This window comes from Capricornis sumatraensis, chromosome 15 (assembly GCF_032405125.1).
Source record: "Capricornis sumatraensis isolate serow.1 chromosome 15, serow.2, whole genome shotgun sequence".
NCBI lineage: Eukaryota > Metazoa > Chordata > Mammalia > Artiodactyla > Bovidae > Capricornis > Capricornis sumatraensis.
The window spans coordinates 35,292,815-35,314,254 of record NC_091083.1 but is presented as its reverse complement, the minus strand read 5'-3'; the positions used below and the strand labels follow the sequence as shown (position 1 = coordinate 35,314,254).

The 21,440-nt window shown below is 41.0% G+C and overlaps 1 protein-coding gene across 1 annotated transcript in view; it reads right to left on the bottom strand.

The window, feature by feature from the left end:
- Positions 1-21,440, bottom strand: part of TMEM236 (transmembrane protein 236) — a 38,325-nt gene that overhangs the window by 11,578 nt on the left and 5,307 nt on the right. The window contains exons 2-3 of the mRNA XM_068986680.1: positions 15,641-15,713; positions 8,857-8,998 (exon numbers count right to left, since the gene is read on the bottom strand). Of these exons, the coding sequence (XP_068842781.1) occupies positions 8,857-8,998; positions 15,641-15,713 (215 nt within the window). The remainder of the gene's footprint in view (positions 1-8,856; positions 8,999-15,640; positions 15,714-21,440) is intronic.

Sequence of the window (21,440 nt, the reverse complement as noted above, 5' to 3'; positions counted from 1 at the left end):
AAACTCAAACATCCAACCATTAGACCACATTGCCTGTGGTGGAGCCAGCTAATGTAGAGCTTATTGGTCATGATAAAGTTTGTGGACTTGATCCTAAGTTCACTGAAGATGCAGACATTGGGGGGCAGGAGAGATGACTTGGGGATTCAGTAAAGAGGCTGCTGAGGCTGTCAAGGCAGCCAATGCCCCATTTGATTGTTACTCAACTCACAGCGACCAGAAGATGAAATTAAAGACTTGCTCAGAAAAAGTATGACAGGTCTTAATGAACAGTTTCCAAAGTTAATTTTGCCCTGAGACAAAAATGGTCTAGAGAAAGCAAACTGCTAGTAATTTAGATATAACATGATGAGGGAAAAAAAATCCAGAAAAGAAGAAAAGCCACAGTTTTATGGAAGATTTTTTTTAAATATATGAAACACGCAAAGAATTTTTAGTCATAGTACTTTATGAGAATAAAAAATAAAACACACAGCATCCAAAATAAACACTTTAATATGTCTAAGTGTTTACAATACAGATTATAACCATTGTTATTTTGACCCTCTCCAAACCAGTCAATCCTAAAGGAAATCAACCCTGAATATTCATTGGAAGGACTAATGCTGAAGCTCCAATACTTTGGCCTCCTGATGTGAAGAGCTGACTCATTGGAAAACACCCTGATGCTGGGAAAGATTGAGGGCAGGAGAAGTGGGAGACAGAGGATGAGATGGTTGGATGGCATCATTAATCCAATGGACATGAGTTTGAGCAAACTCCAGGAGATGGTGAAGGACAGGGAAGCCTGGCATGCTGCAGTCCATGGGGGAGCAAAGAGGTGGACACAACTTAGGGACTGAACAGCAACTGACTAAACTCACTGATCTGTTTCTACACACAGTCTCCTTTGAGAAGCATGTCTGAGGTTGGGAAGACAAGCACCATCACTGTCAAGTAATAAATGATGAAACCCAGCACCAACCTCCCAGCATGATTATGACAAAGAATTGAATCAGTGTTTGTAAAGCATTTAAAGTAGCACCTGACACAGAAACAGTTACCTATGTGTTAAATAAGTAACGGGTAGCCATTGCTAGACCATCTATTGTTTCAAACGAATTAGGAGAGAATAGAAAATAGAATGCAGTAAACAGTGATTACAGTTTGTTCAACTTTGGTTATAGTTACACTACAACCCAGCATCCCATATATCAGTTCAGTTCAGTTCAGTTCGGTTACTCAGTCGTGTCCGACTCTTTGCAACCCCGTGAATTGCAGCACACCAGGCCTCCCTGTTCATCACCAACTCCTGGACTTCACTCAGACTCACATCCATCGAGTCAGTGATGCCATCCAGTCATCTCACCCTCTGTCGTCCCCTTCTCCTCCTGCCCCCAATCCCTCCCAGCATCAGAGTCTTTTCCAATGAGTCAACTCTTCTCATGAGGTGGCCAAAGTACTGGAGTTTCAGCTTTAGCATCATTCCTTCCAAAGAAATCCCAGGGCTGATCTTCAGAATGGACTAGTTGGATCTCCTTGCAGTCCAAGGGACTCAGGAGAGGTCAAAAAGTTGGAGACAGAGTGTCACACTATAGAGCCTGATTCTTTAATTCTTAGATTTGCCTGTCCACATCACAAAGAAAAAAACTGCTGCATGGATATACCCTACGCAGGCAGAGACAGCTTGCACCATCTGACAAGAGCTACAGTATGTACTGCTTCTCAATTCTGGGATCAGTGATCAGTGATACCACCTTGGTATCTGGAAGTTGGTCATGATGAGAGGACTCACACTAGAAAAACTGGCAAATGCCATCCATAAGGACTTTTACCCCTCCTCAACCAGGAGAGACAGTTTAAATACTGACCAGCATACTACTATCTCTCTGCTCAAAACGGTATACAAGTTTTCATAAAATAATAATAATAATGAATTCAACCCATCATTAGTTCTGCAGAATCTCATGGGCATACATTTTCAGCAGTGAGACAGTGGTGACAACTTTTTTAAAAAAGGCATTGGATTCAGTAAATTCAATACCCTCAATTCAGTTTCAGCTCCCTGCTAGACATTGCACAAATCTGAGAAGAAATATTAATAAATGTATGATTTCTTAATTTTAGGCTACGTGAAATTCTAAGAGAATTCTTTTGTCTGAGGACACAGCAGGAAGGCTTGGTAGTTTAAAGACCATCTTTCCCTCTATAGACTCATCTAACACTGGACAAGAACTGCTAAAAACATAAAATTATTAATTTTTTTAAACCCCATTTTTTAAGATTGTGAAAGCTTTCTTTATATTCTAATCTTCAGTTTTTCATTTGAGATAGCCTGGTCCTTCTCTTTGATAGGTGTTTAGATCAGAGAATGTAATTTAATTAGCAATATATAAATAGAAAAATTCTTTTCTATATAAATAATTAATATATATTAAGTATAACATTTATACACTATAATATTCAATTATATTAACTATGCTGATAATTAACATAATAAACACACAATATATTAATATGCACTGTGTGTGTGTGTGTGTCTATGTGTGCTTTCATTCATGTCCAACTCTTTGCAACCCCATTGACTGTAGCCCACCAGGCTCCTCTGTCCATGGGATTTCCCAGGCAATACTGGCATGGATTGCGATTTCCTACTCCAGAGGATCTTTCCAACCCAGGGATCCAGCCTGACCCTCTAGCATCTCCTGCATTGGCAGGCAGATTCTTTACCACTAGCACCACTTGGGAAGCCATATAATACACATTGCTGCTGCTGCTGCTAAGTCGCTTCAGTCATGTCCAACTCTGTGTGACCCCATAGATGGCAGCCCACCAGGCTCCCCCATCCTTGGGATTCTCCAGGCAAGAATACTGGAGTAGGTTGCCATTTCCTTCTCCATAATACACATTAATATACAATAAACATTAAATGACTCTAGATTTTGAAACGGTTTGATATTCCTCTACTAGTTAAGCGCTTGGATATAGACCAGAGCTAGAAACCCAGCCTGAGACCATTCTGGGTGACAAAAAACGAACGCAAGTGGGAATGAGCCTGATTCCTTGCCTTCAGAACACTTAGCTTTAACTATATGTATTTGTTAGTATAGTTTTAGAAACCTGCTATTGCACCCACTAGACTGTGCGTGCATGCTCAACCACATCTGACTTTTTGCGACCCCGTGGACTAGCTAGACAGGCTCCTCTGTCCGTGGAATTTTTCAGACAAGAATACTGGAGTGGGTTGCCATTCCACCAGAGGATCTTCCTGACCCAGGGCTAGAACCCCAGTCTCCTACATTGGCAGCTGGATTCTTTACCTAATGAGCCATCGCGGAAGCCCGGCTAGCTGGTGAGCTTCATGCAAAGGGGACTCTGCTTTCACCACCTCTCCCTTTCACCTGCCGTGTACCCCCAGCACCTAGTGGAGTGTCTGGTATGGACTAGATCCTCCATAAAAATTTGCTGCATAAACAGTAGGAGGAATTCCTGATACGGAGTTCTGTAAGCATGAGGGCATCATGGGCATTCTGGTGGGGGGGAAAAAAATCTGCACTAAGGGAAGGAAACCCAACTATCAAAGCTAGGCTGAATAATAACCCCTCCCCAGAACCCCGCCTCCCCCATGCTCTCAATCATCTCACATCACAAGAAAACTTTCGAGTCCTGCACGTGGTCTACCACTCAGATAGCCCTCTGCCTCAGGGTCCTAAAGACAGCCCTTGAAAAAAGATGAGAAGCTTTGGAAGGCGTTTGGAATTCCTGGCAGTGCAGCCTGGGTACCTTCCGGTGACCGTGACCACTACAGAACATGCGCATGAGCAGAGTGAGCTCGCCCAGCCTCTAGGACCCCGCGAAGGTGGTGGGGACTCAAGGTTTTCCAAAGCCTCCCAGGCATCAGCAGCGACAGGAGTGACCAAGCAGTGGCAGACATGCCAATGAGTGATTCCAAGAAGAGTGTGAGTTCATAGGAAGCAGCCTTTACAATACCCACTCCACCCTAAACAACAGAGTCTGAGCAAGCTGGTGTCCCACTACTAATGTATACGCGACTTAAAAGACTCTCTGGCCATCAGCTCCACAACCTGTCACTCTCTTCAATCCTATGCAAGGAAATTTAGATACCAAAAATCCATGACCTATCCCTTTAATTTCTAGCTGGGACCTTAAATTTTTGTTGCTATTATAAAGTAATGCATGCTGGACTTGCTTCCACACAGAGGGCATAGGTTCCATCCCTGGTCTGGAACTAAGATTCCGCATGCCCTGTGGCCAAAAATAAAACAAAATAATGTCAGGTTAAAAAGAAAATAAAGTATTGCCCACTGAATTCTTTATGTTCTCTTTCTCTTACTAGACCCTGAAAAAGTTTATTTTGAAAATACCTTGCAATTCTCAAAAACTGCACTTTATATATTAAAAATGTTCAAACATTTTACTTCCTTCCTAGAGAAAAAAAAAAAACAATTAAATACCAAATTGCTACGATCACATAAAGCTGTCCTACTCAAAGGGGGTCAGCTCAGACCTGACAGCACCTGACGCCCCATGTCGTTTGGCACAGGGACCACGGCAGTCTAGTTTCTGGCCAGGTCTGCGCTGACCTAATCCTGACAGCTGATGCTTCATTAGAAGTTATAAATCAGAAACTCTACCCTTCTCTCACCCCCAGTCTGGTAAATGGCTACTTGTTTCTTGAGAAGTGGGGAAAAATCCTAGAGCTGATATACTTTTCTGAAACTTCCTTCTTCTAAACAGCAAAAGGAGAGTATAAAAGGAAGTGCCCCCCTCCCCTTCTTGGCATGGCTGCGGACTCAGTGTTCCTCTTATGTGCTCTCTAACCACATTGCAAAACACATTATGGAAACCAGTGAGCACATTGGGTTCAGACTGTGTGATAAGCTTTTTCTTAAAAAGAAGCAAAGGGGGAACTCGAGATGCCATTCATTTTATTCAGAGAAAAGCAGTGTCCTTTTTTTTTTTTTAATTTTTTTTCCCATCTCTAACATGCTCTTTGGTTATGGAGTGATAAGTTCCATTTCAAAGAAATCTGAGAAGGAAATTCCTTTCAGCATTTGGATTTTATCTCTTGGGTCTCAGAGATAACTTGCTATTGGTCTCAGTTCCTGATACTTTCTATGGTCAAAGGCTCTCAATCAAGGTGGGCATCAGAAGTGCTTGGAGAACTTTAAATAAATTACATATGCCAGCCTTAAAACCTTGCATATCCTTTGAGCGTGAAATTGCACACGGAGGCATTTCACTTGAAGAAATGATCATCTGTGCTGCTGAAGTGCCTGCAGCACCTGGTCCAAGTCTCTGGGTATTAAAGAGACTACACAGAAGGGACTGGAGCACAGCCACTGAGAGCAGATTTATTTGAAAACCTTACACTGCCAACATCATACCTGGCACCTCTTACTGATGTGGCAGTGGAAACCGCCTCCTCTGCAGGGCTATGATGTTTTCCACTCAAATAGCCTGTTGATCTCACTTCTAGCAAGTCACGTCTGACTCTGCAGACACCCCTCATGGAGCCAAACCATCTTGCCACCCCACTGGTACAATCCCCTGTGGCCCCTCTGTGTTTGTCCTCATGAGCAGCCAGTCCATAATAGTCCCTCTCTTCTGGCTAGGGCTGTTGCCAAGGAGTCTGGGCATGTGCGATGCTCAGGGTCTTCTAAGGACAGTGTCTGTGGTCATCATACTGATATCATTCGGCTGCCGTCCAGCAGCAGTTAACTCTGTCTGTCTCCAACCTCTGCTGGGCTAGACACATCACGGAGTGAGTGGCTGCTGACTTGTACATGGCAGAGGGTCCCCGCAAACAGAGACCCCCTGCACTGTCCACACACCTGTGACCTAACTGGGCACGTCTCCCCTGCCCAGTTCAAATACACAGCATCTTATTCATTTTAACCATATCCTTTTCCTTTTCTTCCCAACCCTTTCACTTTTGAAAAAGTCAGAACAATAATGTCTGTAGTAGCTAAAAACTAAGAGGGGACATCCCTAGTGGCACAGTGGATAAGAATCCGCCTGCCAATGTAGGGAACATAGGTTCAATGCCTGGTCCGGGAAGATTCCAAATGCCACGGAGCAACTAAGCCTGTGTGCCACAACTGCTGAAGCCCACACACTCCAGAGGATAGTCAACAGTCTAGACCAACAAATGAGAACATGGGAGATACATCTTGGGTCTAGTTTAAAAATGGGAGAGAGAATAACACGGAAGGAAGAAGAGAGGTGAAGTCCAGTCACTAAGAGGTTGGGACCAAGCTAGCAAAATTCAGATGGAAATGTTAAAGTGTGCTCATTTGTACTCACATATTAGTAAGAGCCACTCCCTGGTGGCTCAAACAGTAAAAATCTGCCTGCCCCACAGGAGACCTGCGTTTGATCCCTGGGTCTGGAAGATCCCCTGAAGAAAGGAATGGCTACATGGACAGAGGAGCCTGGTGGGCTACAGTCAATGGGGTCACAAAGAGTCAGACATGACTGAGTGACCAACATTAGTAAGAGGAGGAGACATGCAGGCTCTATCTCGTATTCTTATTGTTTGCTCACATGACTAGGACTTGACACTATTAGGTGCTATGGGCACCTGTGACATTACATGCCTTGGAGATCTGTGTTCCAGAAGATATTCCCAACTGAGCCACAGTCTATGGGAAATGACTCACTTAGACATTATAACGTGGTAATTACTTGATACTCTGGCATTTCAACTGGTAATAGGAAGTTAGCAGAAAGGATCCCTTGGGCCATTGAAGACTGGTTTAACCATATATCAAATATAGAGCTTTTATTATTTTTTAAACTTACAAAAAGAAAAGCTAAATGATGATCAAATTTTGGTGGCTTGGAATTAAAGAGTTAAGACAGCTGGGGAGGAGGGAAGGGATAGAATGGGAGTGTGGGGTTCGCAGATGCAAACTAGTATATATAGAATGGCTAACACCAAGGTCCTACGTATAGCACATGGGGCTATATTCAATATCTTGTGATAAACCATCATGGAAAAGAATATATAAAAAAGAATGTTTATGGATGTACAACTTAATCATTTTGCTGTACAGCAGAAATTAACACAACATTGTAGATCACCTATACTTCAAGAAGCAGCAATTGGACAAGATGTCCTAGAGTCTTCTCCCCAGGACTGACTTCTTCCTTGGGGTTCTCTTATTTTGATTCTTTTTTCAGCATTACTTCTGAATACAAGGAAAATTTCCCTTTAAAAAACCAGTTCATCACTTAAAATATAAAATACCAATAACTTATGGTCAAAAATATACATGTGCATTAAAAAAAAAGAATTTTCACTAAAAACTTAGATCACATTCACATGGAAAATACAGACTCATTAAAAACAGTCCAATTTCAAAGTAGGCTTGTGTCATTAAGGAGTCTAGAAAAGTAGTCAAGGGTTTGACAGTTCTCAAACCACCTCAGTTTAAGACAAAACACTCAGCTCTGGAAGGCAGGTGTGCCTTGGGAGTACCTTTTCCTCCAGACTCACTGGCTGCCACTGTTATCTTCTCCGCCTTATCACCTGTGTCATTTTAAACGTTTAACAGCCTCTCGGCCCCCACCAAAGGACAAAGTGCAAAATATGAAGCTCAGAGTCTCAGATTTCATGGTGGCCTCCAATTCAGTTCTGCTTTTCAAACTGAGGAGCAAGAGTGGCTAGAGCGGTGGTGGCTCACTCTTCCATAAGGAAGGGGTGGTGGCTCACCCCTCAGTCATAAGAAATGACTGTCTAGTGTTTTCCTTCCTGGTTGTAGTAGTCACCTTATTACCCCAAAGCATTCTCCTATGACTCACTCAATTTACCCTCATCCACCCCATCAGTCAGGAAGTGATGAACAAAATGTACCAATTTTAAATGCAAAATCTTTGCCATCCAATAACCACACCATGCAAATATTGTACATTGAACACAGATACTATCACGTAAAACAAAAGTGGAGGGGACTTATGATTTGACCAAACAAAATATTCAGTTAACAAAATACTTTTTTAAAAAGGGCAATTGATATTTTGTTTCAACTGTTCCCTTTGGAAAAATGCGGCATATCTTGGTAATCTTCAGTATTTTGACAATTCACAACTATGAAGCAACTAAATTTAAAAAAATACATAAATCTCCAGGAAATATCTGCAGTAGTCATATTAATTCCCATATCAAAGTATCCAGACTAAAAAGTGTATTAGTCACTCAGTTGTGTCCAAACTAAACTTCTTATATATTCATCTAAACTTCAGGTTTTGAGAGAGTTCCTAAAATACAAATGTATAATAATTTACTTAGGTAATTTTCCTGTTAGAGTAAACATTAAAGATTTAGTAGTCAATATTTAGTAAGTTTATTCATTTATAAGTACTATCAAAATCAAAAAAGAAAAGAACTGTATAGCTATCAAAGTAGGTTTAAAAATAATGATATTTAGATATCTTCATTTGTAATCTTCTAACTACAATGTTAGCTCTTAAAAAATATCATGAAACATGTCAACAGATAACAGAAAGGGAGAAAGTTGAATTATATGTTAAACTTTTAAAAAATATTTGTATTTAAAAGAATACTGATTCAAATGTAAAAAAAAAAAAGAATACATTTGAATCAGTTCTAATGAGGTGGATAAAACTGGAACCTATTATACAGAGTAAAGTAAGCCTGAAAGAAAAACACCAATACAGTATACTAATGCATATATATGGAATTTAGAAAGATAGTAACGATAACCCTGTATGCGAGACAGCAAAAGAGACACAGATGTACAGAACAGTCTTTTGGACTCTGTGGGAGAGGGAGAGGGTGGGATGATTTGGGAGAATGGCATTGAAAATAAAATAAAATAAAAGAATACTTACTCTTTTGCCTCCCTCTAAGAGGATATATCCTGAGTTTTTCAATAATATCAACCACAATCAAGCAAGTCAGAACTAGGGAGACTGGCAGGTCAGGTAACATATCCGGCAACATATCAGTGGAACCATTAATATTCCTTTGAACCTGTTTTCAGAAGACCATTAAGAAGCATTAAATTTTTGCACTTTCTTTGTTCACAGTTCTTTGAGGAGTCTGAAAGAAGTGCTAAATTAATTATACATACATTTGCTAAAAGATTAGAAGCATGGTTTTCAGCTTTTTAGGTATTCAGTCCCACAAAGTTTTGAACCATTTCTAAAGATGTCATTAGGATCCATATTAATGGAAGAGAGAACTCTATCAGTTAAAGACAGAGTTAAGTAAATGTGCATTAAAATTTAACAGTAGGCTCCTGAAATAGTGGAACAAGGAATCTCTCCCAATCCAACAGCTATACAGAGCCTCTGAGAGTCCTAGCTCAAAGATGTAGGGAGACAAATATTAGAGTGTAGGGTCTTGTAAGAAGAGAGAGCTGGGTAAACCCAGCTAGGCTTTGGAGTACTTGCTTCATCAGTTTAAGGTATCCACAAAAAACCTATGGCAATATCAAGTTAACCACAGTACATTAAGAATTTTTAATACCTCTGAGGACAAGAATAAACCAAAGGTTACACCATTACCATTTCTATTCAAGACTGTACTGAAGTCCTAGCCAGTATAATGAAGCGAGAGAAAGAAACGGTGTTTAAGTATTAGGAAAAAAGAGAAGCAAAATGACATTATTCATAGACTATATGATTATAAATGGACAAATCTCCCCCAAAAGTATAAATTATTTCCTCATGCCCAAAACAGAAGTTATAAAATAAGATTTTTAAAAAGTGATACAATTTGTTACAACCTCAATAAAATTCCAACTTTTCTGTGGAAAATGATAAGCTGATTCTAAAATGAACATGGAGATTCCTTCAAAAACTAGGAATAAAACCACCATATGACCCAGCAATCCCACTCCTAGGCATATACCCTGAGGAAACCAAAATTGAAAAAGATACATGTACCCCAATGTTCACTGCAGCACTACTGACAATAGCTAGAACATGGAAGCAACCTAGATGTCCATCAACACGTGACTGGATAAAGCAGCTGAGGGACATATACACAGTGGAATATTATTCAGCCAGAAAAAGGTATGCTTTTGAGTAAGTTCTAATGAGGTGGATGAACCTACTGCCTATTACAGAGTGAAGTAAATCAGAAAGAGAAAGATAAATATTGTATACTAACATATATATATATGAAATCTAGAAAGATGGTACTGATGAATTTATTTTCAGGGCAGCAATGGAGAAACATAGAGAACATGTCCATGACTTATGGACATGGCGGGGAGAGGAATAAGGAGAGGATGGGATGTATGGAGAGAATAATACGGAAACTTATATTACCATATGTAAAATAGATAGTCAATGGGATTGCTGTATGACTCAAGGAACTCAAACAGGGACTCTGTAACAACCTAGAGGGGTGGGATGGGGAGGAAGATGGAAAGGAGGTTCAAAAGGGAGGGGACATATGTATACCTGTGGCTGATTCATGTTGATATTTGGCAGAAAACAACAAAGTTCTGTAAAGAAATTATCTTTCAATTTTAAAAAGTGGGGAAAAAAAGAAAATACAAAGAGCAAGACATTCTAGAAGAAAAGGAAAACAGGAAGGTTTACTCTTCTGGATACAAAGAGCTATTATAAACATGTAAGAATTGAATAGAAGAGTAGGCCATGGAACAGAACAGAAAACTCAGAATAGACTATGGACACACACATCTGATTTATTAACTACAGAGAAATGTGACAAGGACAGACATTTTAATAAATGGTGCTCAGTCTATTAGCTATTATTTGGGGAAAAAAAAACAATCCCTTACTGCACAACACACACAAAGATTAGTTATGGGTAGATTGTGAAGTTCAAAGAGAATTTCAAAATGTTATATAGGACACTGTTTTTAGGACTTTAAGGTTCAGATTCACAATATGACAAAATTGTTTCAAACAAGTAACCAAAAGAAAATACAGCAAATAAAGTGACGCAGTGGACTATTTTAAAATTAAAAGCTCTTCTCCATCAAAATATACAATTAAGAGCATGAAGTCACAGAATGAGAAGATGTCTGCAATGCATAAAATCAACAAAGAGCCTGAAATCTGAATATATAAATAATTCCTCCAAATCAATTTTTAAAAGATAAGCAACACACTAGGGGAAAAATGGAATGAAAAATATGCTCAATCTCATTAATTATTGGGGAAATGAAATTGAAAACTATAATGAAATTCAAGAATATTCTCACCAGAATGGTTAAAATAAAAAGGCTGACAACGCAAGTGCTACTGAGGATGGGGAACACAAAGATTGCTCATTCTCTACTAGTGGAAGTCTAAATTAATGTAATCTCTTTGAAAAACTGACACTGTTAGTTATAATTAAGTACTTGAACATCTTGTGATCCATCAATTCTACTCCTGCACATTTAACCAACCCGAACGCTTATATATGGCAAAAAGACACATCTTTAAGGATGTTCACAGCAGCAAAAACTGGAAACTGAAATGACCATCAAAAGTATAACTGATGGGAGTTCCCTGGTAGCCAAGTGGTTAGGATTTCAGACTTTCACTGCTACAGTGCAGGTTCAGTCCCTGGGCAGGGAACCAAGATCCCACCAGCCAGTTGGCATGGCCAGAAAATAAAATAACATAGAGTTGAACTGAAAGAGTGTGATATATTTGTAAAATGAAATACTGTACAGGAATAAAAAATGAATATGAATGAACTACATCTAAACAGAAAAACAAGAATAGCCCATATTTTGAATAAAAGATGCAAAGACAGAAAGATCATAGATAGATAGACAACAATTTGATTTCCTTTTATAAAGGTTTCAAAAACAGATAAGCTAACCTGTGATATCAGAGGTAAGGCAGAAGTGACCTTTGGGATAAAGGAAAGGTAGCCAACAGAGATGGCCTGTAGGGGGCTGGCAAAGTCTTTTTTTTTTTTTTTGAACTGAGTAAGGAGAAAAGGAAAGATATAAGCATCTGAATGCAGAGTTCCAAAGAATAGGAAGGAGAAATAAGAAAGCCTTCTTCAGCGATCAATGCAAAGAAATAGAGGAAAACAACAGAATGGGAAAGACTAGCCATCTCTTCAAGAAAATTAGAGATACCAAGGGAACATTTCATGCAAAGATGGGCTCGATAAAGGACGGAAATGGTATGGACCTAACAGAAGCAGAAGATATTAAGAAGAGGTGGCAAGAATACACAGAAGAACTGCACAAAAAAGATCTTCACGACCTGGATAATCACGATGGTGTGATCACTCATCTAGAGCCAGACATCCTGGAATGTGAAGTCAAGTGGGCCTTAGAAAATATCACTATGAACAAAGCTAGTGGAGGTGATGGAATTCCAGTTGAGCTCTTTCAAATCCTGGAAGATGATGCTGTGAAAGTGCTGCACTCAATATGCCAGCAAATTTGGAAAACTCAGCAGTGGCCACAGGACTGGAAAAGGTCAGTTTTCATTCCAATCCCAAAGAAAGGCAATGCCAAAGAATGCTGAAACTACTGAACAATTGCACTCATCTCACATGCTAGTAAAGTCATGCTCAAAATTCTCCAAGCCAGGCTTCAGCAATACGTGAACCGTGAACTTCCTGATGTTCAAGCTGGTTTTAGAAAAGGCAGAGGAACCAGAGATCAAATTGCCAACATCCGCTGGATCATGGAAAAAGCAAGGGAGTTCCAGAAAAACATCTATTTCTGCTTTATTGACTATGCCAAAGCCTTTGACTGTGTGGATCACAATAAACTGTGGAAAATTCTGAGAGAGATGGGAATACCAGACCACCTGACCTGCCTCTTGAGAAATCTGTATCCAGGTCAGGAAGCAACAGTTAGAACTGGACATGGAACAACAGACTGGTTCCAAATAGGAAAAGGAGTACGTCAAGGCTGTATATTGTCACCCTGCTTATTTAACTTCTATGCAGAGTACATCATGAGAAATGCTGGACTGGAAGAAACACAAGCTGGAATCAAGATTGCCAGGAGAAATATCAATAGCCTCAGATATGCAGATGACACCACCCTTATGGCAGAAGGTGAATAGGAACTAAAAAGCCTCTTGATGAAAGTGAAGGAGGAGAGTGAAAAAGTTGGCTTAAAGCTCAACATTCAGAAAACAAAGATCATGGCATCCGGTCCCATCACTTCATGGGAAATAGATGGGGAAACAGTAGAAACCGTGGCAGACTTTATTTTGGGGGGCTCCAAAATCACTGCAGGTGGTGATTGCAGCCATGAAATTAAAAGATGCTTACTCCTTGGAAGAAAAGTTACGACCAACCTAGACAGCATATTCAAAAGCAGAGACATTACTTTGCCAACTAAGCTCCGTCTAGTCAAGGCTATGGTTTTTCCTGTGGTCATGTATGGATGTGAGAGTTGGACTGTGAAGAAGGCTGAGCGCCGAAGAATTGATGCTTTTGAGCTGTGGTGTTGGAGAAGACTCTTGAGAGTCCCTTGGACTGCAAGGAGATTCAACCTGTCCATTCTGAAGGAGATCAACCCCGGGATTACTTTGGAAGGAGTGATACTAAAGCTGAAACTCCAGTACTTTGGCCACCTCATGTGAAGAGTTGACTCATTGGAAAAGACTCTGATGCTGGGAGGGATTGGGGGCAGGAGGAGAAGGGGACGACAGAGGGTGAGATGACTGGATGGCATCACTGACTCGATGGACGTGAATCTGAGTGAGCTCTGGGAGTTGGTGATGGACAAGGAGGCCTGGCGTGCTGCGATTCATGGGGTCGCAAAGAGTCGGACACGACTGAGCGACTAAACTGAACTGAATGTTTCCATACTACTTTGTAGTATTCCATTAATATTTTCTATATTGTGTTAATTTTTCTGTTTGTGTGTTACACCTCAGTGAAAAATAAGAAAAAAGTAAACAAAAGTATGCAACAATGGGTGAAACATAATGGGAAAGTTGGCCCAAAAGAGGAAACCATAGATAGTGCATCACTGTGACAGTAGTGTTCCTTGAAAGGTCATACCCTGAATTTCTGAAGCTCATAGGAACCTCCCAAGTGCTTTACAAGGTCAGTGGTGGGGAAGGAAGATAAAATGACAAATCAAGATTAAAATATTTACGTGTTGCCGTTTGACGCAAAGTCCATCTCTGTAGCCTTCTGAGGATATTCTGTGTGTTCATATATTGTCCTAATGGTGCATCTAGGACACGTTCCAAAGTCATGTAATTTCTAATGATGCCATCCATTACCTGGTATACATCTCTCTCATAGCACTAAGCAGACCTACTCTTACTGCCTGTTTTTTTGCTTTCTACCATCAGTTAAAAAATTACTGAGGGCTGCGCGGGTGTGCTGTCGCTTCAGTTGTGTCCAACTCTTTGTGACCCCATGGACTGTAGCCCACCAGGCTCCTCTGCCCATGGAATTCTCCAGGCAAGAATACTGGAGTGGGTTACCATTCCCTTCTCCAGGGGATCTACCTGACCCAGAGATCGAACCCACGTCTCCTGAGGCTTCTGCATTGCAGGCAGATTCTTTACTGCTGAGCCACCAGGGAAGCTCACTGAAGGCTGCTGCTGCTAAGTCGCTTCAGTCATGTCCGACTCTGTGCAACCCCACAGACGGCAGCCCACCAGGCTCCGCCGTCCCTGGGATTCTCCAGGCAAGAACACTGGAGTGGGTTGCCATTTCCTTCTCCAATGCATGTTAGTGAAAAGTGGAAGTGAAGTCACTGAGTCGTGTCCAACTCTCAGCAACGCCATGGACTACAGCCCACCAGGCTCCTCCATCCATGGGATTTTCCAGGCAAGAGTACTAGAGTGGGGTGCCATTGCCTTCTCCGCACTGAAGGCTAGAGACTGTCAAATTTTCTGAGTGCTCTATCCTCAGGATCTAATTTCATGTAATATGCACTTAGTGACAATCTACTCAACATGTAAATAAAAATTTTATTAATAAATTAAAAAATTACATCTTTTAAGCACCTTATAAATAATAAGATCAGCAGGGCATTCTGCTTTTTTTAAAATATAAATTTATTTATTTTAATTGGAGGCTAATTACTTTACAATATTGTATTGGTTTTGCCATACATCAATATGGATCCACCACGGGTGTACACGTGTTCCCCATCCTGAGGGCATTCTGCTTTGAATTAGTATCTGGGTAATAAGAGTTCTCACGGCCTGAAAGTTGTATCTATAATATTCCTATTCTGCAGACACCCATCCATCAGAGTCTCTTGGGAGCTGCCTTTGGGTGAAATAAATTCAAATTTATTTTCAAATAAACATCACATGCAAATTATTTGGCAACAGATATCTTATCAAAGGTCTTATGTGAGTGGCTGTTCGCTGAGATACTGTTTTATTCTCTTTAGAACCAAGAACACTCATGAAAAACATCAGGTTAGAAGAAACAAAATGTGGATCTTCTCTCAAATTCCTTGCTTATTTATTATTTTCAAGTGATATTCCTTTCTCCCCACCCCTCTACACAAACACAGTAGCTTTTTAAAAATTGGCTTAGACCTTCCTCCACAATCACAGAGATAACAATGATCTAAGACTGGAGAAAATCAACTTTAAGAAACTTGTTGGGCATACCATTCTGTGAAATTTTAAGAACAGGGGGACATTCTAAAATCTCAAAATCTTACAGGCAGAAGAAATCAAAATTCCATACCTCAGTCACTGCTATAGAAAAGCTGAAGCTGGGAAGCGTGGTGAGTACTACACACATCATCATAACAGGTCTCCTAGCAAAGGAGAAAAAATAAGCAAAAGCAATAATGTACAAGATCAACAGTTCCTGTTACATTTTGCCAATTGTGCAGTTCTTGCACTCCTTTATAGTTTTTCTAAGAAGCCACTGCTTCCCTATTTCCATTTCCCAAATGTTTGAGTATGGCAAAGGGGAACACACAAAAAGCCAGGATGTTTTTTTAGAACAAGAGGGTGAAAGGTTTCCAAATAACTAACAAACCATCAATGGCTAAAAGCATCACAGTGCAAGACAAATGACGTTCAGTATTTTCATAATTCATTCATTAGAATCCTGTCCAACACGTCAGGCTCTCGTGACCAGTTGAAAATAAAAGAACAGCATGACTCTCTCTAGGGATACATCGTTTTTCATATTTGTTTTTGGACCCCCTTTTAAGCCTTGCCTGGAGAATTCCATGGACAGATCATGTGGTCACAAACAGTCGGACACAACTGAGTGACTAACACTTTCACTTTTTAAGCCTTGCATGATCAAGCAATCAAACAGTTATTGAGATATAACATATAAATATTTTATGACAGAGAATTAACACATATATTTAGCATTATCAATTTACAGGAAGATACTGTAAAATACACTCAAATTTTTCTATAATGAACTATTTACCTCCTCTCTCCTTAGTTAAATATATACTAATTACGTTTATAGGATAGTGTCTGTTTAAGCACACAGTATTGGAGTCTTTCAGAAGACTAAGAATTTCTGCCTGCTATGTCCCTCTACTCCAGCCTCATCCTAGACTTTCTAGGTATAGACATAAGGTAGGGGTGAGATAGCCCAACTCTTATAGACAGACCCAGATCAACCTGCTAAAACCAGAGGTATGATGAAATTTTAAAATTGGTAGCTTTGCCTCTTTCTCTGAGCCCAGATGGAGATTCCTGAAGCACTCAGCTCTCTGAGGCTGGCAAGGGCATTCACAGAGTCCTCTTCTCAGCTTCACCTTTCAGAGTACCTCAGGAATTATTCCAGCACCTCTTCTTTATCTGTGTATTTGCCTTGACTATCTCGGCCAATCCCATCATTTAAACATCACCCACTCGCCCAGGACTTGCAAACAGATTCTAGAATATATACTATGGCCTCTGTCCTGACCTCTGGAGTTGGACACCCACCTATCTATTTGTTACCTCCATTGGATGTCTAATAGACAACTCAGGCTTAACAGGCCTGAAAAGGAACCCATACTCATTCCAGTCATCATCCAATCCTGCATGATTTACTGCCAAAGTGCATTTCAAATCATCGTCCACTAACACAGTAGCTCACCCACTGTCATCTCTTATCTGCAGTGCTTCGTAACCAGTTTCCTGTTAGTGTTTCTATTCTTGCCAAGCAATATTTTTCCCATAAAGCAAACGTCTAATTTTGTAAATGTAACACACATCTTAATACTCAGCTCAAAATCACCAGGGCTGGGAGGAGTGGGGAATGGGGAGTTAATGTTTAATGGCTATAGAGCTTCAGTTTTTCCAGATGAAGAAGTTTCTGTGGATGGATGGGTAGCAACACCAGTGTGGATGTACTTAATGCCCATGAGCTAGCTCTACATTTAAAAATCATTAAGATGGTAAGTTTTATGATAGGTGTATTTTACCACAAAATATATTTATTTGTGGATTTAATGAATTTTCTAAAAATCTCCAGTGGATAAGTAATTAAAATCAAATGGAAACCTAGCACCACTGTCTACATGTTCTCCATGAGGTGGTTTCTCTTATTTCTTTTACTCTCTTCACTTAGAATGATCTGCCCCTTCCCCAACATCCACGTACCTATACTAATAACATACTAATAACATTTTGTTATTCTGCGATCATACCAACCTTGCCCCATCTGCCAGATTTACACTGGTTATTCTTTTCTGACAGGGAGTCTCTGGATGATAGACCTAGTCTAGATCATAGATCTTTCATGTCTAACTCCAAGGTAAGTTCCGTGGGAAAAGGTACCTTATCTGAGTTGTTCATTACTTTATCTCCAGCATTTAGAACAATATTTCCAAACCATTTTTATACAGTAAACTTTCTGGCAATCTTGTGAATCCTATGGACCCTTCTCAGAATTTTCAAGTGCATAAAATACATAGACTTCTACAACAAAGTAATGAGGCTGAAAGACAGTTATCCACAATCTTTTAAAATTTTGATTTAGTAATTTACAGACCTCAGGGTAGGAAACGGCAACCCGCTCCAGTATTCTTTTCTGGAAAATTCCATGGACAGAGGAGCCTGGCAGGCTATAGTCCATGGGGCTGCAAAGAGTCAGACACAACTAAGCAACTGAGCACACAGGCAATATACACACCTAGCTAACGCTGACTCCTTGGAAGGAAAGTTATGACCAACCTAGACAGCATATTAAAAAGCAAAGACATTACTTTGCCAACAAAGGTCCATCTGGTCAAGGCTATGGTTTTTCCAGTGGTCATGCATGGATGTGAGATTTGGACTGTGAAGAAAGCTGAGCGCTGAAGAATTGATGCTTCTGAACTGTGGTGTTGGAGAAGACTCTTGAGAGTCCCATGGACTGCAAGGAGATTCAACCAGTCCATCCTAAAGGAGACTAGTACTGGGTGTTCATTGGAAGGACTGATGCTGAGGCTGAAACTCCAATACTTTGGGTACCTCATGTGAAGAGTTGACTCATTAGAAAAGACCTTGATGCTGGGAAGGATTGGGGGCAGGAGGAGAGGGGGACGACAGAGGATGAGATGGCTGGATGGCATCACTGACTCGATGCACATGAGTTTGGGTGAACTCTGGGAGTTGGTGATGGACAAGGAGGCCTGGCATGCTGCGATTCATGGGGTCGCAAAGAGTCGGACACGACTGAACTGAACTGAACTGAAGAACATATTGTCTTATTTTCTTTGACATACTCATATTCATATTGCTAAAGATGCAGAAAAGATGAGAGAGCACATTCTTGAGAAAACAATTAGGTTGTGGCTTGTGAATCCAATCAACAATCTCAGCAGAAACACTAACAGATTGCACTGAAGGGCGACAGAGACAGGACAAAATGAAGAAAGGCTGTGAGACTTCCAGGATACGATAGGCAGGAAATGGACGAATACAGAGCCGTGCCGTGCCATGCGTGCATGCTCAGTTCTGTTCAGTTCCTTGAGACCCCACAGACTGTAGCCCACCCAGTCCTCTGACCATGAGATTTCCCAGGCAAGAATACTGGAGTGGGTTGCCCTTCCCTTCTCCAGGGGATCTTACTGACCCAGGGATTGAATCCACATCGCCTGCATCAGCAGGTGGATTCTTTACCACTGAGCCATCTGGTAAGCCCAGTACAGAGCCATCTGGCTGCAAAGATGTACCATCATTAAGAAAAGGGAAGAATGACTCTGATGATGCCACAGAGGCCAGGGAAGCTTCCACTTCTACCATGGGCCCAGGGGTTCCCTCCTCAGATGCAGAGAGCAGGCCTGCTACCCGTGGCCCAGAGGGTGGAACCCTTACTCTGATAGGTCCAGAAGACAGAGCGTCCACACACACAGGTTGGTTTTCAAGCCTTAACCCTTAGAACTGCTTTCTAAAACCAACATACATGTTTCGCTGCATTTCGCATTACTGTGCTCTGTAATAAATTGAAGGTCTGTAGTATCATGGAGAGTACACTCAGACATTAACAAGTCAGCTAGCATCCCAAGGAGACATCACAGAGAGTAAAAGGTCCAGAAAGCACAGGACGCAGAGAATAACTGATGGGACTTGGACACTGGAGAAAACTTCTTAGCAGACTAAATGGGATGTGGTTGAAATAGCTGTGATGATTCCATCTTCAAATATTTGAAAAGCTTCAGTATAGACACAGTGAGCTCAGACAGGAAGTCACCCTCAGAGACACAATGTGGAGAGCTGTTATCACACAAGTGACAGTTTATGAGAGCCGACGAGAGAGCTTGAAAAGCAATAAAAGGGGACATATGTATTCGTATAGCTGAATCACTTCGCTATACACCTGAAAATTAACAGAACACTGTAAATCAACTATACTCCAATAATTTTTTTTAAAAAAAAAAGGAAGAAAAAAGTGTCATGCTACTGAGAGTGACCATTACATGTGGCTAATTCATTGCTGGTAGCCATGCCAGCATAATTTCATTACAAGGACAGTACTCTGAAATTGGTGAGTGTTGAATCACTGAAAATTGGCTGATTGACTGATTGAAGCAAAAATTTTCTTTTTCTTCTTCTTTTTAAAAAATCTTTTAGCCCCACCATGCAGCATCTGGGATATTAGTTCCCCAACCAGGGATTGAATATGAATATGGGCTCCCTGTGGTTACAGCATGGAGTCCAAACCACTGGACAGGGTATCCCAGAAGCCAAACTTTTCTATTCAAATTAAAATATGCAACCTCCAAATTAAAATGCTTGACATATAAAAAAGAAAAGCAATAAAAAGAGAAAATCAGGGGGCAATGGTTAGGACTCCCAGCCATGGCCAAATTCATTGGCATCTAAGGCAAGGCATAGGATGTGACATCTACAAAGAAGATGGGACGGAAGCTACACATGCAAAGTTTATTTCAATACAAGGACATAAGGAAGACTATTCTCATAATTGCTTCCCAGGTGCCACTAATGGTAAAGAATATGCCTGCCAATGCAGGAGATGCAAGAGATGTGGGTTCAATCCTTGGGTCAGGAAGATCCTCAGGAGAAGGAAATAGCAACCTACTTTAGTATTATTGCCTGGAAAATTCCAAGAGCAGTGGAGCCTGGTGGGATACAGTCTATGGGGCCCAAAGAGTTGGATACAACTGAGCGAGTGAGCACAACACAACACATTCTCATAATTAGAGACAGAAAAAGTCATGAAGCTCCTTTAAAATCAGAGGCAGACTGTCTGTATTGTGAGAAATAGGTGATAGATGGACACTAAGGTGTCTTCAGCTTTCAGATGATTCCAACACTGAATTCTAAAAGCAAGGGGAAGAGTAGAGTTTTAGAGGTGGAACTGAAATGCAGGCAACATTTTTCAAGGTTATTACTCTGTCAACAAGGACATGGAGGGCATGAGAGGGACAGAGAGGCAAAAGGCAAGGACAGCTGTTGGTGAAGGTCTCCAGAGCCCCAGGAGTTTCATAAAACTCTCTCTGTGCCTCCTTGAGCAAAAGCGATCAGAACAAGGGATCTGACGCTGGACGTGAATAGATCAAAAGTTGGTGAGCCATGCCAGAGACTCAAGTGCACAGTGGCCCTGGAAATCAGTGCCTGACTGGGGTGAGGAAAACAGTCATGAGAACAAGATGCTGAGTCGATAGAGATGAAAGAGGAAGAACTCATGGAATCTGGTGACTGACTGCATATGCAGGAGAGAAAAGCAAAAGTGAATCCACTCCTGCTGACTGACTGGAGGTGGGACAAGCAGAGAAAGCCTGTGGTCAAGGACAAGAAAGTGATCAGTCTTGAGGTTTTCAGAAGATGACAGACAGACTGAGAGAAAGAGGGTTCTCTGGGAAGAAGTAACTGTTAAATACCACTTGCTATCTCCTGGCAATTCACCCATGACCTTCTCGGAGGTGCTGGAAAGAGTGAGCTCTGCCTCCTTGGGTGAGCTGGTCACTCGTGTGTGTTGCTGCGCACCATTAAGGCGCTCAGACTCGAGACAAATGGGGTCGGTCTTGACTCCCTACTCACTGGCCAGGTGGTCTTTTAACCTCTGTGCCCCAATTTCC